Source organism: Buteo buteo, chromosome 11, assembly GCF_964188355.1.
Source record: "Buteo buteo chromosome 11, bButBut1.hap1.1, whole genome shotgun sequence".
Classification (NCBI taxonomy): domain Eukaryota; kingdom Metazoa; phylum Chordata; class Aves; order Accipitriformes; family Accipitridae; genus Buteo; species Buteo buteo.
The window spans coordinates 38,659,512-38,684,917 of record NC_134181.1 but is presented as its reverse complement, the minus strand read 5'-3'; the positions used below and the strand labels follow the sequence as shown (position 1 = coordinate 38,684,917).

Here is a 25,406-nt window from a genome sequence, read left to right as displayed (position 1 = left end):
ACTGCGAGTGGGTGGCAATTCAGACAGCAGCTGTATCATGTCTGAAGGTCTGTAGCACGCAATACCTCTTTCCTAGCACAACTGAACAGGTTACCTGAATCAGGTTGTTTGTTAATCGAATGAGGCTTGGTGTTACAGAAGAGTCTTTCAGGATGCTGTTGACTGATGATAATGAAGTATCTATTCCTGTGAGCAGCTGTGTTACTGTAGCAACCCACTCTTCTTTAGCAGAGGCTGCTGTCATATTAATCATCTGCTGAATTGCTTCATTCAAGGCAACTTCTGAGCGTTCAAAGCATTGCTTGTAATCTTTCAGTTTGAGCAGGGAGTCCTAGGGAATGTAAATATGAAAAAAATCTATTATAAGGATGAAGGGTTTATTTTAAACCATGAATGCACAGCAGAGCAAAGCAACACAATATATAAGGTTAATGTGGTTACTTCAATGAAATGATAACAGAACACCTTTAAATATGACATTAAAAAAGGACAATAGGAGGTCCACGGATCATGGATGACAAATATACAAGTAGGATCTAAATTTCAAAAAAATCATCACTGAATCTTTCTGCTTTAGTAAGAGATGCAAGAAAAAAAATTATTCAGGAAAGGGATGGTTGTAGGTCTAGAATTCTAATGATACGCAGTTGAATAGAGGCCCTACAGAAACAGGGTTTGGATCTTTATGATCTTGTGCTACCATTTTATTACTTCATAAATAACAAAATAGCAACTATAAGGCTAGCATTATAGCAACATCCTCCTGCTTCTTTCTACTTTGCCAAGTTTCGGTCATGAGATGGCATGGAGGCTGTAGGATTTGGTTCAATCCAGTTAAAAGAGCATTAGTCTTTTTTTGTGCAACCTTTTTTTTCCCCCAGAGAACCTAATAGGCTCAAATTGTTCCTATAGCTGAGCTCATTTGTACACTTATTTTCATAGTGTCAAATGGACTAAATCTACAGCAATTATACTGGATGTACCTACCAATGGTTTTTCATTCATGCAGGACAGATACACTACATCATAAAAATCATTCACATGCTAGGTAACTTTTAAGTTGCAGAATGGTTGCAAATTGCCATATAGTCAACATCAGCAAAAGCAGGAAGTATTCACAGCAGATGCAGGTAGCATGAATCCACTCATAAGATAACTCTGCAAATGATTCAAGTTTATTTGAATTCACAATTTTTCTGGCCACTTCATGTAGGCCTCAGACATCTTTTATCTTTAGCCACGTTCTCAGTTAGCAAAAGCTGGCATATTGCTAATGATGTCAATAAAACTATGCTGTTCAGACCATTTACAGATTAGGTTCCATGTTTTGCTTTGTAAATAAGACTCATTAACCATTAACACTCACTCTAGAATTCCTTTCATCCTGTTTTCAGAAGTAAGTCCTAATCCGCTACTAAAAAAGATTTCTTAAGAAACAAAACAAACCTGTAGGAGAAGCAGTTGTGCTGGTCTCTCTGGTATGGATGTTACAAATTCCAGATGTTTTGCCCTGCCATAACCATTAAAGCATAATGTTGGACGAAGCAGATGCACCACTGCATTATAATCCCCTGCCTCATACAGTCGCTGAATCTCTTCCAAAGACTGGCATCTCTCCAGAGACTTTAGGTTCTTTTCAATCTGCAAACATCACAGGTGGTACAATCCAACTTTCATTTTGTCTTCATATACATTTGACTACTGCCATTTCTCCTAGCAGTTTAGCTGTAAAGCTATGTGAACTCTACAGCTACATCCAGGAATATAAACCAGGAAGAAAACACCTATTACGTAACACTCCACCCATTCCACAGATTTTTAATTATTATATAGTATATGACTTCAGTACTATAATGATTTTAAACTTTTTTGCCTCAAATCCCAAAATCATACATTTCCGTACTGCAAGAATACATCCATCAGATGGACTTCAAAGTGAAGATGACACCTCCTGTGCTGCAGTTCATCCCCCAAAACAGCAACAGAAAGAATAGAAGACGGACATCCCTTTGTTTAAAAGTGTATGGAAATTGTTACGTGGAAAACAGACTGCTGAAGTAAAGAACTCATTTAAGCAAAGCTGAAACAGAAAATGAAACACTAATCTAATAGTCTACCATTCTACATGTAGCTGCTAATATTTTTATTTTGCATAAAAGCAATCTTAAGTTGTACAGGACCAACAGATCCAAAAGGTGTCTTTTTGAAAAGGAGATGATGGCCTCGACATCATCATTAAACTATGAACCTGTCCTTTCGGTCTTAGAAAAATTCTAGGACAGGTATGGTAAACTTCCATCACAAAAGAGCTAATTCATAGATGACCATGAAAACTGGGAGGGATGGAGTGGGAAGAATACACCTACAAATTAATTCTTACCTCTTCTAAAGAAACAACAGAATCAACATGTAGATTAGGTAACCGTATTACAATGCTGCATTCATTGCCAGCTTTAGCTTGCATTGTAGTGGAGCTCTGTAGCATTTCAGTGCAGATATCATAGTTTTCAAGTGCCTGTTCCATGTCTCCCTACAGAAACAGTACAGGGGAAAACAAACAAAAAACCCTACAGTTCTGTCTGCAACAAGGCTTTCTAAAGCATGTAGAAAATGTTCAAATTCAGTGCAAGCACTGCTAGTGTGATTACTGCACATCCTCCCAAATAAAAACCAATTCCAGTTCATAATCTCAATTTAAAAAAAAAACAACCCCAAAAAACCCAATACATCTTACCAGTTATTTTAATAACAGGTAAAACAAATCAGAGAAATAGAATTCAGCTTGCATAAATCTGAAAGATTAATTTGGATTGCTAAAATGCCTTTACTTTAAAAACATGGAAGAGTAAAACAGTAGAAATAACTCTTCCATTTGTGCAAATAAAAACACTGAGTCAAGAAACATTCTTATATTCTGCAAAGTGAATGCATTCTACTCGCTCTGTCTAACTGGAGTAGATACTGAAGCTGAGTGGTCAGGAGAGGAATGCAAGCTGTACAGGCAAAATGTTACTCTGTGTATCTAAAGAAAAAATGGCAGTAGCCATATAGGAACTCTCATTTTTCCTCAAGTAAGTTTATCAGAAAGGAAACCTTAGAAGAAAAAAATAAAAATGGAAGGAACTGGTTAGTTCACACTTACAAAACTGACTCACATTATTAGTCAACAATTGACTTAAACATGATTGATGCATAAACAAACCCTGATGTCCTGAGGAAGCAACACTTGGAGAGAAAAAAAGGTCTGGGATCAAATAACATTTCTTTCAGATTATTCCCTTAGAGATAGGTTTAAAACCCTCTGCTTCAAAATCTGCATATTGAATTAAACGTCTCCAAAAGAAGAATCAAGCTACCTTGAAAAAGCAGAGGGGAGAGTACTTAAACATACAGTCTGCTTCAGTTGAAAGCTGCATTTTGGACTGTCTGGGACTTTGGTAGTATCCACTAGTGTGAGTCCCAAAAAATCCATGTTCTGCAGTTACACAATACTACTCCGAACAACTTCAGTTCAAATATGCTTTTTTAAGCTGAACATGAGCTAATATAAACCAAGACTTACATATTAATTATATCTGAATATCAGCTTAGCATGTAAGACCTCCTACTTAATTTCCACCTCTACCCTTAGGGATAGTTAATTATATTAAAAAGTAAAATTAAATCACTATGTTTTGAGTTGATTTTATCCGCATGCTTAAATGAGCTGAGATTCCCAAATCAGTTGTAGCATCTCTGAACAACATTGATTTTAATTTGCGAAAATTTTTATTTATTAAATCAAAACAAACCTGCAGTGCTAGAAAGCGAGCTTTCAGCCAATACACCCGAGTGACAAACTCCATCCAGCCTTCATCAAATAAATCTCGCTGTGAGGATGCAAATGACAGCTGCAACAGGTCTCCCAAGAAATGAGTTCCTGGGAAGTCAGGACCAAACTTTCCATTCACAGAGGCAGCAGGGCAATTTCGTGGAGAAACTGTAAATCAATTAATTACATTTTATCATAAAGTTGCTAGCACCCCATGAAAAGAGCCCCACATAATAGTATTTCAAAAGTACTGATCTACTTTAAGGCAAACAACTGATAGGCCAATAAAATACAGATCTGAAAGATATTCCTTAAGAAAAAAATAGCTTCAAAATCCAATGAATTCCTGGAAACATTTCTTCATATACCTTGAGTGTTTAGAGTCTGAAGAAAGTAATACCCAGTTCTCACCTGTAGAACTCTTCCCTTTTGTCAGTAGCCACTGATCTAATTGCAGTTCCATGCAAGAAAGGCTCATCAACATCATATCCTTCAGAAAAAGTATGGAGATAGCAAAAAAGAGTATACAGGAAGAAACACATTAAAAGAAGAATAAAAAAACCTACCACTAAATTTGCAATTTACTTCAAAGAAAACCTTCAACTTGTCCTCTTGGGATTTCTATTCCCAAGCTATAACTAATTCTTCCTCTGTCTTAACGTGTATAATAGCATTTACAAATCAACACGTAAAAAATAAAACAATACTTAGAAGAAGCATTAAAAAAAAAAAATCTCAGCTCATAAAAGAAGGTAGTCAGAACAGCATTGCCTGATGTTAGAAAGAAGTGACATCCTTAATTTTGTATCCAGCTGAAAGAAAACTATATTAAATTGCTAAATCATGCTAAAAGCATGCTTCCAGAATATAGTAGAAGTACTGATACTTGAGAAATAAAAAGTCTATATCCTATAATTTTTTCAGTATTTAACTCCATGAGACCAAGTATGTACTCTAGTCTTACCAGCTTATTAATGCCTGCTGGATAAAGTTCAGGAATATATTAAAAATCACATCACCATGGATCTCTGCCAGGTAGTTTTGTACAGTGAAGAATATACTACTTTCTGATTAAATTGATACGAATAAGGGCTACAGGTCCAGCTGTAAAAAACAGGTGCTTGTGAAAAGGTTCAAAAGTCCATACACATTACCAGAATAGCCTTTTACAACCTTAAAAACCTGTATTGATTACACTCAGGATAGCTTGCAGATCAAATTTAAAATAAATTCAAGGATGAAAAAGAATAAACAAGCATGAGGACAGTGCTGTTTGTATTGTCTAGCTATTGTATAGCTACAAATTCTTGACTTTTTAAATTTTACATACAAGCAAGCAGTTACGTAGTCATAATGAGAACCAAGGGAATACATTTATAAATATATTTACATTTGTTTAAAAAAGGGTATGTAGGTATGAAAAATATACAGAAATACAAAAGCCACAGGATATATAAAAAATTTAACAGCTGCTACATAGCAATACTTTGTTTTGTAAACTAAGTCAATGGAACATAGTTTTCAGAATTCTTTTTTCATTTGCAAAAAAGTAGAAACACAGCTGAGCTGAAAAAAAATATTTCAAACTGCAGTCATACCAAAGGCAAATAATTTTCCAAATGAATACACATTGCTAACATTGAAAAGCTAACATAGGTAGGCTCAGTGGACAAGACATATCAGTACTAGTTTTTAATTCAAGAAGTATCACCTTGTGTCACTAAGCCAGTTTAACACTAATTTAACAAACTTACCATTTTTTCCATTTGTATTTGTGAAATCTACAGATTTATAAAGGTAATAAAACGGTGATGCTGGGGGGGTGGAATTGGTTTTGGTTTGTTCGGGGGTTTTTTACTGTAAATTGCAGGTTATATTAAAATTAAACTGTATTTACTCTATTTAGAGCAGAAATGCTGACACTCAATCAGCCAGTGTGAACAAAGCAGCCTCTCTACTCACCTGATGACAAAACAAAACTTTGTGTCATATCAGAAGCCAAGGGAGGAAAGAAAAAGAAAGAGCAACAACAGAGTAAAGGAGTAAAACATATTTATGTCTATAATATTTATATTACATCTATATGCATGTGTACATTTATATACACACAGATATTATGTATAGGTATACTTGCATGTAGCATCACCCAGATATGTTCAGGAGCTCAGGAACAAACAGTTAGGCAAGCTGCAGTATACCAGTTTCTGAAAGATGCAACAGCTAGGACAAGCAGCTCCCCAGAGAGAGCTAAGCGAAGTCTGGGTCTTATTGTTAGATTTCAATTAGGTACTCTTGGTGCACAGAGAGCAACACAGCAGCAAACAGAAGTATAAGGAAAAGTGTTTCATTACCTTGATATGCTGATTACTTGAGTCCCTCAGTAACGGATTGGGAAGACTACTACTATGCTTTCTCCAGCTATTATAGATACTAAGGACCACCTCACACAAGCCAGGAGGCCACTTCACTAGGAACTTTTGGCTGATGACTTTTAGATATCTCATCATCAGCTCCAAGATCCCACCATTGTTCAGGTTATCCAGCAGGAATTCATGAACGTCCTGCTTTTCTAGAAAAAAGCAGATAGACACAAAGCCATAAGTGTTTAAGGTCAAGGCAGACCATACCTTGAAACAATTAAGTCTCAACAGTGTTTTATGCACTAATCTTGCCACAGTTCTCCTGTGCTGCGTACATGCAGAATTAAGTTAATGTATTCCAGTCTGTTTAAATGGGAAGCTCCACACAATTGAGCTCTTGCACACAGTAATTAAGCAGTCCCCAAGACTTTTTTAAAAATAAAAAAAAAACAAAAACAAAACACAAACCTGTTACCAAGATATTTCTATGCCATAAAATTATACTTTTTAAAATAGCATATACTTCTGTATTTTCTAGATATGATAGGAAAACACAGAAAATAAAGCATGCAATATGGAAGAACCAACAGAGAAAGAGTGAGGGTTATAATGAAATCCTTACCAGATTCCATAAAAGTTGTAGAATCAAATGACATTCTATGTGGTCCAACATGCTGGAAATTCTCCTCTTTGATCTCTGACTGTACCTCATAGTTATTGAAAGGATCCTCCTCCTCCTCTGGATCTAATTTCCTTAATCTGTGCGAAAGGAGGGGGCAAAACCCACAATATCAACAAAATCCTCATTCTTTCTTTCACTAGTAAGTGAAACCTAAACATGGCATGTTGTGCATATTTTAACAGTGAAAGTACATTAACTGAAGCAAATTCAGAGATTTACATCCAGTCCCCGTATTTTGTCCAAGCCAAGATTACCTTCTTTGTTTACCTTATCCATTTTGACATCTGCATTGTCCTCTAATTCAGTTTCATGTTAATAAAAGCTTTCTTATTTTTCAATTAGTTTTTAGTAATTTTCACTAAAAACAATTTTATTAAATTTATGAGAAGACAACACATCACATGTGCTTCAAAGAATAACATGGGTTTAGTGGTTTTAAGGTTGGGGCATATCAATCAAACAAAAGCCCAAACAGCTTCCTCTACTTAGCTCTTGAAATTGTCATAATGAAAGTTACTGCTGTACAGTACCTGGAAGGAAGGAATTTCACCAACAGCTCTTGAAAGTCAACCTTCTCCTCTTTTTTACACTTGGTGTTCCGGACTCTAGCAGATCTCCTTTTTGCTGTTTCACCACTATCTTCTGTAATTCTCCTTCGCTTCACACCTTTCTTAGATTTATCACCTGCAGATATGTCACCTAGAAATAGAATTTAAAAAAAAAAATAAAAATACTGCCAAACAATAAATGGATTATTTTTTTATTAAAAAAAATTCATTTGTGGCTGACACTTTATTCTACAGCAACACTTGAGATTCATTGGTTTCCTTCTAAGACAGTGCAAAAAAATTTTTAAATAATTAAAAAATTCACTTTAATATAAACTGGCTATCTCATTTTGCAGAAAAATGCTGGTCTGAGGCAAGAAGCAGACTTACTGAAAATTCTGCATTTCATTATTCATTAGAATTCATTAGTTTAGCCTTCAAGAAGTTTCTGAAATGGGAATCAGAGCAGTCTACCTTTAGCTTCACTAACACCTGTAAATTCCCATGAATATCAACAAAATACTGGAAACTCCTTGATAGTTTTAGATATGTAAATACTTATACAGCTACAGTATAAAATATTCAAACCTCTTGCTACAGATTTCAGATAAACAGAGCTGACAGCTTACTTCTCTCAGGTTCTTAAAGTAACACATGACCAGAGAATAATCCAGTCATCTTTTTCTATAACAGCTCATTCATTCTAAGGAGCTCAAGACTCTTCACAACATTAAAAGCTTGATATGCATCACTGTTGGAATGGAGTCATGATTCTCCTAATCTTAAAGACTGAAAAACTGAAGCATGAGTAAATAGCACAAAACCAGAAAAGGTTAGATTCTCCTGCACTGAAGTAACAAGAACAACAACAAAACAAACTCTCTCAATTCCATTAGATAGGAAAGTAAGTCCATTGTCCTGAACACTGGTCTTATGTCTTAGTCAGGAATCAATGATTTTCAGGCAGTTTAGGTGGCGTTCCTTTTCTAATTTAAAGGGTTAACAGAACTTAATTTTATAGAGGTCAACTTCACTTTTTCTACGAGATGTTATACATATGCCAAAAAGGTTCTGAATCCACCAACATGCAGTTTAAAGACAGCATTTCCCAATGAATTCTGCAGTGTTTTTAATACCCAGGTAAGTAGGAAAGATATCTTGAATCTTAGACTGAAGTACCTTGCTCACCTACAGTAGCTCCTGGTTCCAATGAATTCTGACTGTGACTTGGAAAGTTGGGTGTTGTTGGAGTGTAAGGTAATACAGGATCTGGCATTGTCACCACCGGATTAGAGCTGACAGGAGTTGGCTGAATAACACTGACAGGAGTAGAAGTAGGAGAAAGAATCAAATGTTGAACTGGGTCTCGGTATTCTGAGAGATCAATTCTCTTTCCCAGACTGGGTCGAGGAGGATCACATGTGGTGAGGTGGTGATACATGGCAAGTAAAGCTTCTCCTAAACACTTCCACCTGCATGTGGAAACACAATGGCATCACAACTCCATCAATTCTCGTCGCATTATTTTCTAAATTATATTTACAAACCTAACAGCATTCAACATTGTTTTTCTCCTATAGCTTGAGAGATGATAAGAGCAGCTTTTCAGTGGGAGAGGAATACACCTTGGAGTGTCAAAATCTGCCCCACAACTAGAAAAGCTGGAGAGTAATTTTCTGTATTTCCTGTGGACCATTGACAATTTCAGGCCTGCAACAGAGGTCCTTAGATACTTTTCTTCAGAATACACCACTTAGAAAAACGAGAACAAACTGTGGCAGCAGGCTAAAGTTTTCAGAGGAAACTGGTGAGTTGGCTGCTGTAGCAAGGAAATGGGAGTCAATTATGTGCCTAATCTCAAAAAATGCCTCTAATAAAAAAAGGTCTATGCAGTAGTTGTTGAGGAAATTACTCTCTACTGAATCCTAAAAAACAGTAGTGTCAAAGGAACCATTTTCAGGTTCTGCATTCAATCAACAACAGATCTCACCTTTATCCACAAGTAGAAGCAACTTCTCTACAACAGGATCTACCTGCAGAGTCCATTAATATTCCAGAAGAATATGTGCAATAAAAACACCAAACCAAACCCCAATCCTTTATGCCTTAATAAAGACATATATAACAACTTATTAGAATCCTTATTTCTTTCTGCAAATAAAGAACTGTAATTTGTTTCCAAGTTGCTATTATCCCAATAGTAAAAACAACTTTTAAAAAGCTAAACTTACTTTGAAGTTCATATGCAAACTAGTCATATATGAAAAATCCAGTAATACACTTAGAATGGCTGCCAAATCATTCTTAGTTAAGATTTTTTTTTTCATCACTGATTTTAATTCAAAGGTTGAAAACTGATAGATATGGGGTTTATGCTAAAATCGTAAGCACACCAAACCAACCTATAAACTCACAAAATATGAAAACACTGGGGGGTTGGTTTGTTTGTTTGCTTATTTCTACAAGAAAAAAAAAAGTCTTCTGAAGAAATTTGAAGTGCAACACAGTTGTCAGCATAAGTGGCTTCAGCGAAACCTCTAAAAAAGAGAAAATATAAAGACATACGTGAAAAAGGGAATTGGCTGGACCAGTCTGAGGTCTGGTTCTCTGTCACGCACTAGCAAAGCTTGTCTTTTCTTACGTAACTCCAGTGCTTCGTCTATGATTCTTCCTGTTTCAGCTGCACTCACATTTACATTATGGATAGACATGTCACTGCGAAATAATAAGAAATGAAGACAAGTTAAAGTTTTTGTTTGTTGGTTGGTTTTTTGTTGTTTTGTTTTTTTTAAAGCCTGGGGAGATTCATCTGATATCTTCCTATACAGTAACAAAACTAAGCAGTGTTAAAACAAGCACTCAAATAACATTATTTTACAAACTTTATAGCACGCATATAGAAGCGTTCACCATCCAAAATCGTTGTTCTGCCTTAAAAATTAAAAGATAAAGGGAGATTGTCCTATTCCATTTTCCAAACACTTAGAAATGAAAGGAAAGCAGGAGGTTTTGTTTTCTTTCTGGGACGGAAGTTTTTCGTTCAGAAAAAAAACGGTATGGCTGAGAAATCCCTTTCATTCCAAAGTGCTGTTTTGAGGAATTCATGTCATCACAGATTTGTATAGTCTGAATCTTGGAAGGAATTTTTTAAAGTGAAAAATAATCCACTTTTTCAGAGATATCACAATCCAGAAACAAAAAACAAGTGGCTAAGAGCCCTGGCTTAATTCAGCATGTAACTCATTTTAAGAGTCAGACCTAAGGCAGCTTAATAACTAAACAGGACTTTCTGTTAGAGGTCTACTGCTATACTTAGAATCCTAGAGCCTTAAAATTTAAGTTATCCTTTCTCTTCTAATATCTTGTAAATACTCTGTACTTTCACATTTTAGATGTTAAGAGTATAGTAGTCAAAAATGTTAAACATGTTTTTGACTGATTTATTGCATAACTTAAGGATGCATGCCAAGATGCACGTTCCACTTCCATTTACTACATACAACTTATACAGGGTACTGATGTTATCTGCACATGCAGCAATTACTATTCAGTGAGACTGAACTGTAATTAAACTAAAAACTTAACTTTCTTGAATTCTGCTAACCATCACAGCAACATATTACAGTATAAGAAGCAGCTCTGATGCTGAATGGTCTGTTAACTTAAGTCAGATCCTGTGAATTTTACAGGCCTCTACCTTCTTTTCTCCCTTTCCTCCTACCCACTCATACTACAAAACCCACACAGAAAGAGACAGTCCACTTTGCAGAGCTACCTGACACCAAGCTTTTACTAAAAGTTTTACAGCCTGCAATAAAAAAATGTGATAATAAAGGACTAAAATCTCAAGCATAATATTGCAAAATATTTTCAGAGTTACAGTGGTCTGAAAGCTTAATAAACTAAGAATTTCTGCATCTTGGGTACTAATGAAACATACAGTGTCTTCTGACTGTACTCATTTGTCAATAAAAATCAGTAAGACTTACTGAAACATGGGAAAATTGTATCAAGTCCCAAATATGTAACTACTTGGAAAAGCAGTAACGTGTGGGTTTTGGGGTTGGATTTTTTGTTTGTTTTGGGTTTTTAATTAGGAAAACTAAAATGAATGCTGCAGATATCAGCTGCAAATAAGTAAAATAAAACAAAGGAAGATGACTACCAGAGATCTTGGTATGAAAATAAGTGAGCAGCAGCCAACGGATTTTTTGCCTCTTTCTACCTCCCTCCAAAAGTAATTACTGAAGAACATTCTGTCAGCAGCACCAATACTTCACAGTGATTTATTATTTAGAAGGCAGGTCAGCAAGATATTATTATAGCTTAAAGCATTGTATCTCACCAGCTTTTCTGAACTACCCAAAACCCCAAATTTACACTCCAAATGCAGTATATACTATAAGATGACATTCACCATTTGAGAAACATCCTTAAGGAATCTTTCCGGAGGCAAGGCTGCTCCTCAAAGATCTTCTCCTTCAGAACCAATCCTTTGCTATATAGACAGTCTTTTTCCAGAGCTTTGCAGATAAAGTACAAACATGCTGACAGAGAAATAGAAATTGAATGGTCAATCGCCGTTTTGGTTCATTCAAAAGCTCCCACTTCTGGGCTTCATATTCAACAAATTCCAACTAAATATGACATTTACGTAACTTAGAGCAATAGCTTTGTAACATGTCAAATAATTACACGCGTACAATTAAAATAACCTATTATGTCTTCCCAAGTATTATATCCAGAAAAAGAATACCACTAATTTTGTTTAAACAATGTTTGCAGTACATCTTTTATTTACTTTCAAGACTCCATTCCTGCACAAAAGAAATCAGAATCATAAAGCAGAATCACAATCATGTACCATTTTCATGTTACCAAATGTCTTAACTACAGATTCCATTAGTGTAACAAGCAATGTATTCCACCAGGTTTTTGCTCACGTGGGTAATTACGTGAAGAGAATTAAGATCATTCCAGTAGGACAAACCTAAGGGATCAGATTCAACATGTCGGCCACCTTACAACTTCTCTCCTAACTTCCTTTGAATCAGTTCATCCACTGGATACTACTCAAATGTAAATTCTTAGGGTCAGTTGTATCAACTGCTGTAACTACAACTAATCATACTACTATGAACTAGACTGTAGTTTTATACCCAAACCCTGGAACTATGTGGCTGGCAATGACTAGAAAGACAAAATTAACATAAATTGAAAGGCAAGAGAACAGTCTACAGGGAAACTTCTTGCGGAGGCTCTGATCTAAGAGACACAGGCATTTATTTTTAGGGTAACCAGAATTGATACAAACCATTCTACTTTATCATGAAATAAAAAAATCTCTATCATGAAATAAAAGTCTCTATCATACCCTGATGTACTGCTTATGCAAGATACACTTTCTCCTATATGATTGCATTGTTAAAATTTTTTACTGATACGTAAAATTACACATATCTTGAGATTTTTTTTTTGGTGTACTGTACTTACTTGTGTAGTCACTGAGTGTGTATAAGATTGTGATAAGGTTATCTAAACAAGGCCAGTGATCAGGATTACACCTGAGACCTTCTTCAAAAGCATGACGAGCCAAAGGTAGGCGGATTAGTTTTATTGCCACACGACCAATTTTATACCATAGGTTGACATCAGTAGAGTCTAGCATTACAGCCTAGAAAGCATAACAAACAACGTTATTCACATTTCAGACATGCACAGCGACTTGTCTATAGGGATTGGCACTGCTTTAGTTTTCAGCAGGGTTCTGATTTGGGGACTGAATGGTGGACCAGTTATATCACATATAATGTCAGAAAGTACACATTCAAATGATATATGCTGAAAGGTGTACATCTGTATTTTGGCAAGTTTTTGCAAACACTGAGGTCCCAGTGTTTTATTTCAGCTGTACTGTACCTCCAAGTAAAACTCCATGGCTGTCTCTAAGTCATCCCGTTGTGCTGCCAGTTGTGCTAAGTTTTTATAGGTGGAATATTTTAACATCAAGCCTGGATGTTTCAGCCCTTCTTTCTCATCACCAGAAAGAACTGCCTAGAAATGATAAGTGCAACAAGGGCATTAGGAATTAGACAAGTAAGAAGAACAGCAAACAACTTGCCAATTGAACACTGACATTTCTAATTAGCCAATAAGAAATGAAGTAATACAAAATAAAATAAAAATAGTTTCTAGAGTTTCATTCTCTAAAGGTCACTGACCTCTCGCAGAAGACGAATCTCAAGCAGCTCATGATAAGCTTTAGCAGACTCTTCAAATCGGTCATGTTTCTGAAGGTCTAAAGCTTTGTGGTACAAAGCAAAAGCTTCTGCTTCCTGTGGTTTAAAAAATTAGAACCTATTTTGTAGGGCAACTTTATTAAATATACTTATTACAATATATTTATTATGAGTATCAGTGGTTTCACACTTTCAATACTTTCTGCTATATAGCAGTCCACATCCAGACTGTATAGCAGAGCATTAGCCTTACCGACCTAATGTAACTCATTTGAGTGAAGTTTTAGCTTGCTAAAGGAGGGTTCAAGAGGTAAGACAGTAACACAACTTTCTTAAAAACAAAGAATTATGGCTGAATGATCTCTGCAATGAGAGGACAAAACTCCCATCAAGACAAAGCTTCATTAAGAAAACTGCGGGTTTACTTACTTGAGCTTCCTTTGTCTGTGTCTTATGACTTTTGAAGGTACCTTCGTAGTCATCCTCAATCGTGGAGCTGGCATTCAGTGCTGCGATTCGAATCTAGAATGACAGTCAAGGTGGGACAATAAATGTTACATTTACATGTGTCACAGTTTCCTTTGCAAACTGGATTGTTCTCTTTTTTTTTTTATAAACTTTATTTGGTAAATGGACAATACTGAGAGATCTCTACATAAAGTTACAAGAACTGTAATGAATTTAGTCATCACTAATTGCAAACAATAAAATATCAAAACAATTCCCCCCCTCAAAATCAGATGAAAAAACAAAATTTCAAGTGTCTTGCAAGCAACAGCTTCCCTAGAACAGACATGCGCATTACAGTGAATTTTTTCAAATTCTTAAATTTATCAATAACTACAATCACTCCACAAATAAAGTTCTCATTATGCTAATTTATTCTTAGTCGTAGGGAAAGAGAAATTTTTCTATTTTATTTCTACCAAAACATCTCTAAAACCATCTCAATAAGCCCTTACCATGTTCACAGCTATTCACACTGTCTTTCTCCAGGACTAGGAGGAAGGGCCTAACACAAACAGGTCTGGAAAGCAAACAGGATTAGAATATTTATTCTGTCCATAAAGAAAGCATTCAGAAGTAAAAGACAGGCTGGGAATAATTTAATCAATAACCAATTAACTGTCCTATGTCACCACCACCCCATGCCAAGAGATAAATTGCCCTACCACATAGGAACAATAACATTGAACTGAATTTTAACTAGAAACAGAGAATAAAATATGAAGTTAAGCACATCCATTACTTCAGGATGGCTTTCAAGACTCTAGTCCTGGCAGTGAGAGGGGGAGTGTAAGTATTGGCAATGTAATTACAGCCATAAGGTTATCCAGTTGTTGTATAATATTTTATGAACATACATTATATTAACAACATTACAACATGAATCCCTTTAATGACAAAAGCTAAAACCAAAAAAGCTTCTTGAATACTCTGACATTTTATGAGCATGAATCATTATAGCTTATGAGTCTATCTTCAGTTCCTTTAAAAAAAAAGGGGGGGGAAGTTTTCCACACCTTTTAACTATAGCACAAACCAGAGTGCTCTCTCATGTCTAGAAACCACAGCACTTAATGGATATTTACAGAAAAAAGAAAAAAAATGAAGGTTATCCGTGTCAGATTGACCTTGCAGCAGGCCAGAGTGGCTAGTCAACCCATTGCTCAAAATATTGTCCGCGCCTGAAAATTCCTCTTATTAAAAATGTTTTCATTACTGCTATCCCTGCTAGAACAGAACCAGTGTTTATAACAGAGTTGTCTTTTCCAACTATGCTGACCAACTTCTACAGACTACTTCTAATGCAAAAGCAAGTTATAGCTACTGCATATGCACTTAGATCTATTAAATTTATGCAAACAAAAGAACCTCAACTTTTACTAACTAGTATTTCTTCATTCTGAAGGAAGGATACTAATATTTCCAGTCTTTTTACCACTGATGAAACGTTTGAAGGCAAAAATATACACTTATAATCTGCAGGTCATTTCTCCTCATAACTAAACCCAGAATTTATATTCTGTTAACTGCCTGAAACATTATATTAGTAAAGGCAAAAAATATGAAAGAGTTCTGTGCTGCTGTTTTAGAAAAGCTTCATTGCTACATGATAAAACCTCCCCATCAATTCAAACAAAAAGATGACACATGCAAGACAGGCTAAAAAGTGTCTTTAATATTGGAGACCACATTAATAGAAGAATAAGTCCAGAATTAACCACAGCAGGAAGCAGTGGGAGTTTTGAACTATAAGCTGAATTGACTTATACATCATTGTGATTAGTTCTGCATGTAGAGAAAATAATGCTTTGACAGGAATTTCATTCATTCAGGAATGATATTTTGCTTGCCCATGCACCACTTACTTTCCTTGCTTGCAGCTAAATCAGACTGACAACTGCACAGCAATAAAGCATTTTTCTCTTTAAGTCACTAAATAAACATTAATAAAACCTCAACTCTCTTTCAAGACAAGGATTCCTTGTCCACTTTGCATATGGATAAAATATATGCACAGAGAGTAATGGTTACCTCTTTCAGAAACATTGAACGCCGCAGGTTTTAACAGAAAGCGCAGATGCTTATGACATCTAAATAAATAAGACTGCATGATCCCAAATCAATTACATATGTAAATCAAGTCTTTTTAAGTTCACTTACAAATATGCCTATATTCAGAGATATGCTCAAGTCTTTTGCTGAATCCACATAATCTTTTCAAGACGGCAGAGGAAGTCAACAGGAGAGAGAGTGCAGTCAAGAGTTTACTTCCGTGGTTAGACTGCCAGTGAAACTGCAACTACAGAAAAGGTGGGGAAACAATTTTAACTCTACATTTTATTTTTACAGAAAGTTTGTAACAAATATTTAGCACCTCTCCTCTCTGGTGTTCACAAGTTGAGAGAGCATAACCAAACAGAACAATGTAACGCTTTTGAAAAAACAGGACAAGGATATTGCCTCTGCACAGCTTTTATACTCGTGTGTCAGGCAAGTGGGGGGGGTTGTTTCATTCTATTTTTTTTAACCAGGCGCTGTACATGGCTATAAACCTAACTGTGGACTGAGTTACAACAGTGCCATAACATCTAGGAATTAAGTATGTCGCTACAAGCACCTTCAGAGCAACACAGCTGCATCAGTTAGGCAGGAAAAAAAGAATTAGTCTTTAATAAAAAGTATTACAAATCAGTTTGAATTGTTTCAGTTACAAGAGTGTCTCAACTATAAATCTGTGGCTATGACAAGGGAGCACATCCTCAAAAGGCAACAATACATCTTCAAAGCCTTTTGCCTTCAAAATCTTTTCTCTTTTACCTCAGTAGTTTAAAACTTAAGTAAAAATCTCAAACGTCAGCTCCGGTTCTCACAGCTTGTGTGATTCTCAACTTCAGAATAAGAAACAAAGGGAGTGACTTGGGCTTTCCTGGCTTTTGTTGTTGTTGCTACACTTGGGATCCGTACACTGCAAATACACGTTCGTTAAAAAAAAAAAAAAAAAAAAACAAACAAACAACACACTTGATTTTTGGGTTGTTTTGGCTTTTTGTTTTTAACATTGCCAAGATCGCCACCGACCGCATTTTAGCAAAAGCCGTTTTTACCGAAATACGGTCACTTTCCGCAAAGAGGAGCGGGGACGCCTCTCACGCTGCTCTTCCCGGAGGCTGGCACAAAGGGCCGGGAGCAGGCGGGGGAGGGACGGAGCCCCCGCTCCCCTCTGCCCGTGGCTCCGTGAAGGGGAGCAGCCGACGACCCGCCGCCTCAGGCCGGGCTCTCGCAGCCCTCACCGGCGCCCTGCCCGGGGGCAGGGCCAAAGCCCCGGCGGCCCCTCCGGCGCCTGCCACCGGGCTGAGGCGGACGGGACACTCACCTCGCAGGGCCGCCCCCGGGATGCCGGCGCTGCTCCCGGCCGGCGGGGAGCCACCGCCGCGGGGCTCCCGGAGCGGCTCCCTCAGGCGAGCGGCGGTTCCCCGGAGACGGCAACCTCCTCCGAACCCCGCGGAGCCCCGCGCGCCAATAAAGACGTTGCTCATTGGCCGAGCGGCCGTTCCGCAGCCAGCCAATCGGAACGCTGGGGACGGGCAGGCGCGGAGAGGCGGGCGGGCGGTGCCGCGGTTAGAGCCGGGTCTGTCAGGCGTCGAGGTCTCAGCCTGTGGGTTGGGTGTGGAAAAGCTTCAATAAATTCCCGATGCTCTTTCCGCTGGGTGTGGAAATCATCCCGGAGTTACTGGTTTTCGCTAAAGCTTGCCGTGGTGCTAGCCACGGAGATAGGAACATGATTTTATGCCCCTGGGAGGTGTGTGTGTGGGGGGGTGTTTCTGTGTGCTGGCAGAGGGACAACGTGGGGCAGCGACCCAAGGCAGGCAGTAACCGCGACGGCTCCCGGTGGAAATAGTTTTATTTAAATGCAAGGTGATCATACCGCAGCGAGTCTTGAAGAAAAGGCGTGCCATCTGCCGCCTGACGGAGGCCGCCTGGTGCGGGCGCGGCGGCAGGACGGCCTCTGAGCGGACGGGATGACAAGGGCACGCTCGGGCCTTGCTCCATCTGTGGGGTGTAACCATGGGTTTAAAGCCACCTCTTGTTACGACAGGTCACATCACATTGGTGAAGTTAAGCTTGTGCTCAGGCGTTTCACTCGATCAGCATTTAGCACTACAAGGAAGAGTCCTCTTTGTCCTGAATGTGTGAACTCCGGGGTCCCGTTCATGGGAAAAAATAATGCCCATCTTTCCATCATGACAAACTTTCATCCTGAAGGTGTGAACTCCGGGGTCCCATTCGTGGAAAAAAATAAAGCCTATCTTTCCGTCCTGACAAACTAAGAACAGGGTTGCCGTGAACAGCAGCGCCACACTGTTGTGCTTGGAGAATAACTTCCAAAGCTACCGTGACTCTGTAATACTCTTCTGTCAGTAGTGCCCTTCAGCGTGCTCAGGGCCTCGCTGGTCCTCTTGTGCAAATACACGGAAATACTGTCCTCACTTCAAAGGTTTGAAGCTAGGAAATGGTTACACAGCATTCAAAATCAGATCCTTACCTTTGAATTTGCAAACATGCCTACACAGAGTTCTCAAACAAACCAACAGAGGCCCTTTCTGGGAGCAGAAATATTAGTCAATCTTAGGAGGTTAAACCTGGGAAGTTACAGAGGCAGTGCAATGGTAAAAAGATCTACCGTAGCTGACAGATACTAAATCCAGATGTGAGGCAGGCTCCTTACCATGGAAGAGGGACAATCTGCACATAGCATTCTAGGGAAAGGGATTTTATAACACTATTGCTGAGCCTTAGATAAGGGTGGCATACCTGATTTTCTCCAGCTAGGAAAAACAAGCAACAGAGATGTGACAAAATGTTTCCTGCTTCCGTTGGTTTCTGTGTGCGTGCTCTAGGGTGGGTTTCATGGGGCTGCATAACCCCTTTGCAGGGTATGCTTCTTGAGCCCTAAAATATTGTACGAACCTACTCTAACATTAGCTCAGTGGAGGAAAAATAGGCCATCTCTTCAGATCCACATTAACATAAAAAGCATATTCAGCACCAGCAGTTTATGAAGGAAAACAGCCAGCCGCAAGCCCATAGGACTCTCTGAACCTCGTTCTGTGCTGACAAGCCCCAGCACCAAAAAAGTTATCAATTGGCTCAGACCAACATGCAAACAATTCATAACCAAATTATCAATCCTTTGATTAATATTTTAACTGCTCTTATAAAAGAAAGCTCAAAGTCCATGAACCATATAATTTTCTAGATGGTCCTTGACCCAGCACTTCCACCATGATTATGCATTATTCTAGGATGTTTTGTCAGATAACACCAGAAGGCAGACACAACATGGAAGTGGGTGGGAAAGTCACACTGAGGACCCATTTTATTCACACGTCTTTGCGTGGCATACTCTTTTCCAAGCTTTCCCTTTCCTTCCTTATCTCTTCCTGCTCAGCGCTGCAATGCTGGGAAAGTCACTCCCAGGTGTCACAAATGAGATTTTGTTACACGGCTTTGGTTTAGCAGCAATTTAGGATTTATTAACATTTTTGAGATAGATCACAAGATTAGGTTGTATAATTTTAACAGTACTTAATCATCAGCCAATTTAACAGAGTGATTGGGTGGAATTTGTTACAATTAAATTTGCGACTTAGTTAAAGATTAGGAAATGGCAAGGATCACCCGAAACTTACAGAAGTGTTGCACACAGACAGAGGTTAAATCAAATCACACACACAGAGACAGATAAAACAGTTCTGAACCACACGGACACACAAAATGGTTTTGAACCAAACCACACAGAGTCAGGCAAATAGTTCTGAACCAAAACCACAAATGCACGCACACAGATAAAACTGTTCTGAAACAAATTTTACCTACACACACACAGAGGTTAACCTATGATTAAAATTTCCCTTTCATGAGTTTCGTTAATTATTCACTTTTATGTGCCAGCATTCAACAACAGACGGTCAGTGAACCTCACAAAATCAAAGCCTTTAAGTCCCCACGAAATCTACCCAGAGAGGCGTCCCAGCACAGGGGGAGATACTGGGTCACACAGCCCACTGGGGTCTCAGAGAGCTCAAAAGGTCTCACCTTGGATCCCTATTTATAGGGTCTCGAGATGATTAGCTTCGGTCATTATTTTACATTCTGGCCACAATTTGTGCGGAGTCATTCTGATACAAAATTCAGGCAGCAAATGGCCCAGGTGTAGCCAGGGGGTGCCTGGCCACCCCAGCCCCAGGCTTCTGTGCTTGTAATCATGATAACAGCAGAATGGGAGGTTTTCCCAAAGCATGCACGGCTTATCCTGAGATGTCAGAGTGGCCCCGGCGGGGCTGCACCACCACACCAGCCGAGGGCGAGGGGAAGGCTAGAAGAGCCTGCAGTAGTGCCTAGCAGTGGCAAACTTGGCCCGAAAAAGGAGAGAGCTGGGGCACAGGGCAAAGCACAGCTTCTCTAAAGGAAACACAGGCTTTGGCAAGAGTTTGTGCTTGTTCCTTCATGGGGTAAAAGGACCTTCAGGAAATGAGCTGTCTACAGATCAGAATTAAAGCGATATTATTTTCTGCATTTGAGAGTATTCGCCTCAAGTGGGTCAAGCCCTTTGCAAAGCCAGGGCTGTCCACCCTCTTCCCTGCAACAGAGTACTCCTGAGTTACACGGGTGTCTCAAATTCAGTTCACTCACCTGTTCATTACCTGAGTTTCAAAAACTTCTGGTTGAAGAGACCTCCTGAGAAAATGCAGAGACCTGGGCAGCCATGATACCTGTCTCCAAGGTAGGTAAGACCTACAAAACCCCAATGTTGTAAACCAATAAACTGACACTTAACAAAAGAGGCTTCGATACATTTTATTAACCAGATAAGGTGTAGTCCCCCCTAGCCTGATACATGAATTTGTGTTTGGTATTATATTCCTGACAGATTTTGCAAACATAGAAGATGTTTATGCTGCACAGGGAACAACCAACTTCAAATAGTCATTAGAAGGAACATTTTCAACTATCTTGAGACCTCAAGTCATAATCAAATAAAACTCCAATCAGAATGACAAAGGAGCGCAGAAGCACCCTTCAGCCTTGCATTCCCGTGTCCCAAAAGCATGCTCTCAGTTCCTCTGGGCTCCCTGTCTGCAACTGGACCAAGTCATAAAGTGGAAAGGAAACCGATAAATGTTTTCATTACCGGTGGAAGGCAAAGATGACATTACACATAAAAAGTACCGTGCTTCTGTTTTAATAAAATGCCATGTGTATTCCAGTTATAAAGCGAGAGAGTATATGGGTCCTAAAAACCCAAAACACTTCTCTGCAGGGACAGTGAGCTGAAAACACAGCCACCGAACACAGTGAGATGCTCTGTCGTCCCAAAACTCCCTGTAACAGCAGGGTGAGGAAAAGTATTTTGAACAATTGGGCGGATAACAGGAATTAAAGCTGGCAGTAGCAGAATCTTCAAAATATTTTCCTGTGGCACAGCGCAATTCTTCACAAGCAACTCCCTCCTCTACATGCTGCCATCAGCACACAAACATTCAACTGTGAAAATCTTGCGGACAAATAAAAGTTTGTAGGAGCAGCCACCAGGGGTGGCAATGGTAGAGCACAGAGCACAAGATCTGACATAAGCCTTAAATAAAAAATTATATAAATGCATAAACTTCCCTTCCGATAATCACATCCCTTTCCAGAAAGGCCTCTTAGGGAGCCCGAAAAGAGAAGAATTTGACTTAGCCAGCCTGGGACCCTTCTGCTGCCAGAGGGAGGATCTTTCCGCCTTGCAAAGTACGAGGCAACCTGGATGAACCCAAGAACCTCTCTGGTCCTCAATAAAGCCAAATATGTTCTGGAATTAAACTTTTCACTGCTATAAGAGCTTTTTCTAGACCCACATATGGCCATTTACCAGACTGCAATGGCTTAGCCATAGGCACCGGGAGAACCTTTGGGCTTGAGACAGGCTTGAGACAAAGACCTTGAACTATTTTAGTAAAATCAGTATAGCTGATTGCCCCAATCTTCAGCTTTGTGTGCACAGGATGAAAAGACAAAAGTGAATCGTACAGGTGAAGGTGCAGAGCTACACAGATTTGATCATAAGAGGAAACAAGTAGATAGATGGAGCTGGTCATCTCTGGGTCGTCTTCATCATTGCTTTGTTCCAACTGGCCACTCAAGGGATCACAGGAACGTCATGACTGTTCTGTTCTTGCCGATCTGCCAGGGCTCCAGTGGGTAAAAGCGGATGACAATCCTTTTTTGGGTATAAAAGCAAAAATGCAGTGGACAGGAAACATTATTTTACGACTACGATAAATATTATGCCCAGTTTGCAACAAGGTAGAAAATCTGCACTAAGCTCTCGCTGGCTCACACTTCACGGTGTTAATTTAACAGAAGCAAAAATAAGCTGTGTACAGGCAGGGTACAAACAGGTGCCAGACTCCATCCACACAAACTGGAAAGCAGACCTAATTTCAACACTGTTTGTACGAGATACATTTCTGAAGGACCCAAGCAGCTTGTAATCTTGTCGGCCATTTACCCTGACAGCATGCAAGAGGCAGGGAAATGCTATTAATCTCCTTGGGGAGACGGGGAAGAGGGGCAGAGAGGGACGTGGCTTACCTTCAGGAACAGCCCTGTTCCAGCATTTGGCATGGCGACCCCACAGCGACGCTCCACCAGTTCCCACGGGGTTCTGCGCCAATTACGCCAACTGGAACTACTCACCTCCAGAGAACGGCATTTCCCAGACTGTTCAACAAGCGCAAAGCAGTCCATGGTTTTACCTGGACCTAAACAGCCTGCCTTGGGCTTTGGCACCCAAGAGCACTTAATGTTTGCAATCTACTCTTGGCTCTACGTTCCACGTTAACCTCACGGAGGACGTGGGAGCCTACACCACCATCATCATCACCCCTCTGACATCTTCCTGTACATCTTCGCTGTGTTTCCCACCCACCACAGAAACCTGACGAAGAGGCGGTCTCCCCCTCCCTGCCCCCGGGGCAGCCACGCTGTCCTCGCCCCTCAGGGCGCAGGAGGTGCCGAGGCAGAGACACCCCCCCCCCCCCCCACCGCCGCCCCCGGGCCGGGCCCTCACTCACCGCTCGGGGCCGAGGCCCAGCTTCGCCGTCAGGACGTCGAAGAAGCGGGCGCTGTGCCGCTGGTTCTGCTCCGCCGAGCCCACCACGCCGATGGAGGAGACGAGTAGCTGGGCGCAGGGTTCGGCCGAGCCCCCCAGCACCATGGGCAGCCCGCTCCGCACCGTCACGTTCACCCGCTGCCGGCAACGGCGGCACCGTCAGTCACGGCCGCCCCGGCTCCCCGGGCCCCGCCGCCCCCCCGGCCCCCCCCCGCGCTCACCTCCGCCGGTTTGCCCAAGATGTCGGCGGCGGCGGCGCACAGCTCCTGGGCCAGCCCCGGCGGCAGCCGGCCGGCCGGCAGGCTGGTGTCCAGCTCCACGAACGGCATGGCGCCTCGGCCCGGCGCGGCGCAGCCGCCAACCGTCTCTGCCCGCCCGGCCCGGCCCCCGCCTCGCCCCCGGAGCGGTCCGGGCAGCGGAGCCCCGGCGGGGGCGGGAACGGCAACCGGCAGCGGGGGCCTTGCGCCGTCCCCGCGGCTCCCGGGACGGCCGGCAGGAACGCGGCGGGCATCTCGCCCTTCCTCTCGCCTCGCACCGGCCCCGGGGGGGGCTTTGGGTTTTCTCTGGTTTACCCCGATTTGCAGGAGCTGGCTTTCGGGCCTTTTGCTTTTCTGTTTTATCCCAATTTGCAGGAGCTGGCTTTCGGGCCTTTTGCTTTTCTCTGGTTTACCCCGATTTGCAGGAGCTGGCTTTCGGGCCTTTTGCTTTTCTGTTTTATCCCAATTTGCAGGAGCTGGCTTTCGGGCCTTTTGCTTTTCTGTTTTATCCCAATTTGCAGGAGCTGGCTTTCGGGCCTTTTGCTTTTCTCTGGTTTACCCCGATTTGCAGGAGCTGGCTTTCGGGCCTTTTGCTTTTCTCTGGTTTACCCCGATTTGCAGGAGCTGGCTTTCAGGCCTTTTGCTTTTCTCTGTTTTACCCCGATTTGCAGGAGCTGGCTTTCGGGCCTTTTGCTTTTTACGGTGTGCATTGGTGGGATATGTACGGGAGACTGTGAGGGCAAAATATGTCATCTCGCTGAACGGAAGGGTAAGACGAGCTTTGCGATGGTCCTTACTGCCGGTGGGAAGTCATTTCTGGTCACCGCGACGGACACTTCCGCGCCTGTCTGTGCAGGGAGGGTTAGGAATGGAAGAGCAGTGATCTCTCGGACCAACCAGCACTACAAGAAATTAAAAGGCAAGCAGAGAGGTTTATTGTTTTATCCAGTACATATAATTACCAAACTGGCCTCTGCAATCAGGACTTTGAGCTCCGAAGTTGATAAAAGTGACCTCAGCAGGCTGGCTCGCAGGGACAGTCTGATCTACAGATCAGAGGTGTCTAATCTAGAGATCAGAGGTTTCTCAGAAGCTGAACTACTGTCCACTGAAGGTTACACGTGCTCATTTACAGCAAAAGGTTATGAGCCCACTAGATTAAAAGGTCATCTTATTTATGACACAGCACTGTTGTGAAAATTGGCCCTGTATAATGTGAGATTTTGGTTTTCTACAGTTCTAGACAATCCTAATGAAAACTGATGAAATTGCTCATTTTTTTGATGGGGTCATTGCTTGGCCTTCATTTCTGCTAATGACAATACTGACACGAGGAGCAGTGTGTATAAACCAGCCAGCAATAAGGCTGGAAAAAAGATTTCTAGGAGAGAGCTTGTGAAGACAGAGACCCAACCGGAGAGGGGACAGGGCATGGCAAGCTGGCAGGGTGTGGCTGCTTGCAGTGGTAAGCGGTAATACAGATGCTCCCTTCAAATCCAGGAAAGCAGCAGAAGAAATAACCCAGGAAAACTGTTAGATTACAGAAAGATATCATCTTATAAAGAGAACAGATGATCCCAAGTTTGTCACCGAAATGAAGGCAGTGGGGGTGTTCAGCCACCTTGCAAACCCCAGGTGCAAGCCCACCACTGCCTGATTGCTGGGAGTCATTGCCTCCAAGTAAGATGCCATTTAGGATCCATTTTTCTATTTCTCTTTCATTCCTTCAAATACTAAAAATATCTTCCAATTCCAAGGCCAAAACCCCCCACATGACAAGAAGCCAGCATATCAAGCGGCCTCCGAAAGGAAAAGAGAAGATTCAAGTATCAGATGTCAGCAATTACA

The 25,406-nt window shown here is 40.6% G+C and overlaps 2 protein-coding genes across 7 annotated transcripts in view; both read right to left on the bottom strand.

The window, feature by feature from the left end:
* The window catches only part of CABIN1 (calcineurin binding protein 1), a 122,864-nt gene extending 105,213 nt beyond the window's left edge, over positions 1 to 17,651 (bottom strand). For 2 of the 4 annotated variants that reach the window (XM_075041633.1, XM_075041635.1), the window contains exons 1-18: positions 17,521 to 17,651; positions 16,308 to 16,446; positions 14,603 to 14,667; positions 14,070 to 14,162; positions 13,623 to 13,736; positions 13,321 to 13,455; positions 12,895 to 13,075; positions 11,819 to 11,948; positions 9,967 to 10,116; positions 8,581 to 8,873; positions 7,384 to 7,552; positions 6,794 to 6,930; positions 6,163 to 6,380; positions 4,223 to 4,301; positions 3,792 to 3,979; positions 2,381 to 2,530; positions 1,447 to 1,641; positions 95 to 331 (exon numbers count right to left, since the gene is read on the bottom strand). In XM_075041633.1, the coding sequence (XP_074897734.1) occupies positions 95 to 331; positions 1,447 to 1,641; positions 2,381 to 2,530; positions 3,792 to 3,979; positions 4,223 to 4,301; positions 6,163 to 6,380; positions 6,794 to 6,930; positions 7,384 to 7,552; positions 8,581 to 8,873; positions 9,967 to 10,116; positions 11,819 to 11,948; positions 12,895 to 13,075; positions 13,321 to 13,455; positions 13,623 to 13,736; positions 14,070 to 14,162; positions 14,603 to 14,605 (2,472 nt within the window). In that variant the 5' untranslated portion in view covers positions 14,606 to 14,667; positions 16,308 to 16,446; positions 17,521 to 17,651. The remainder of the gene's footprint in view (positions 1 to 94; positions 332 to 1,446; positions 1,642 to 2,380; positions 2,531 to 3,791; positions 3,980 to 4,222; positions 4,302 to 6,162; positions 6,381 to 6,793; positions 6,931 to 7,383; positions 7,553 to 8,580; positions 8,874 to 9,966; positions 10,117 to 11,818; positions 11,949 to 12,894; positions 13,076 to 13,320; positions 13,456 to 13,622; positions 13,737 to 14,069; positions 14,163 to 14,602; positions 14,668 to 16,307; positions 16,447 to 17,520) is intronic. The other 2 variants (XM_075041634.1, XM_075041636.1) reach the window with 1 other exon arrangement.
* Positions 17,652 to 20,989: 3,338 nt separating this feature from the next.
* LOC142037332 (D-dopachrome decarboxylase) lies at positions 20,990 to 23,798 on the bottom strand. Of its 3 annotated transcripts, XR_012652348.1 has the most exons (4): positions 23,523 to 23,757; positions 23,264 to 23,439; positions 22,782 to 22,910; positions 20,990 to 22,407 (listed from the first exon to the last, which is right to left on the bottom strand). XR_012652348.1 is itself a non-coding variant. In XM_075041632.1 (3 exons), the coding sequence occupies exons 1-3, from the start codon at positions 23,628 to 23,630 to the stop codon at positions 22,335 to 22,337; spliced, it is 357 nt and encodes a 118-aa protein (XP_074897733.1). In that variant the 5' UTR covers positions 23,631 to 23,798; the 3' UTR covers positions 20,990 to 22,334. The 3 variants fall into 3 exon arrangements, 2 of the variants coding, with proteins under 2 accessions (XP_074897733.1, XP_074897732.1); XM_075041632.1 differs by lacking the exon at positions 22,782 to 22,910 and having other exon boundaries at positions 23,523 to 23,798; XM_075041631.1 differs by having other exon boundaries at positions 20,990 to 22,910.
* Between the last annotated feature and the right edge of the window lie 1,608 nt (positions 23,799 to 25,406).

Excerpts from the sequence above, each read along its gene's own strand:
- LOC142037332 (XM_075041632.1), bottom strand. The coding sequence starts at position 23,630 with ATGCCGTTCGTGGAGCTGGACACCAGCCTGCCGGCCGGCCGGCTGCCG. Across the intron at positions 23,440-23,522 it reads TCTTGGGCAAACCGGCGGAG|CGGGTGAACGTGACGGTGCG; the intron begins GTGAGCGCGGGG and ends CGTTGCCGGCAG. Across the intron at positions 22,408-23,263 it reads CTGGGCCTCGGCCCCGAGCG|GATTGTCATCCGCTTTTACC; the intron begins GTGAGTGAGGGC and ends TACCCAAAAAAG.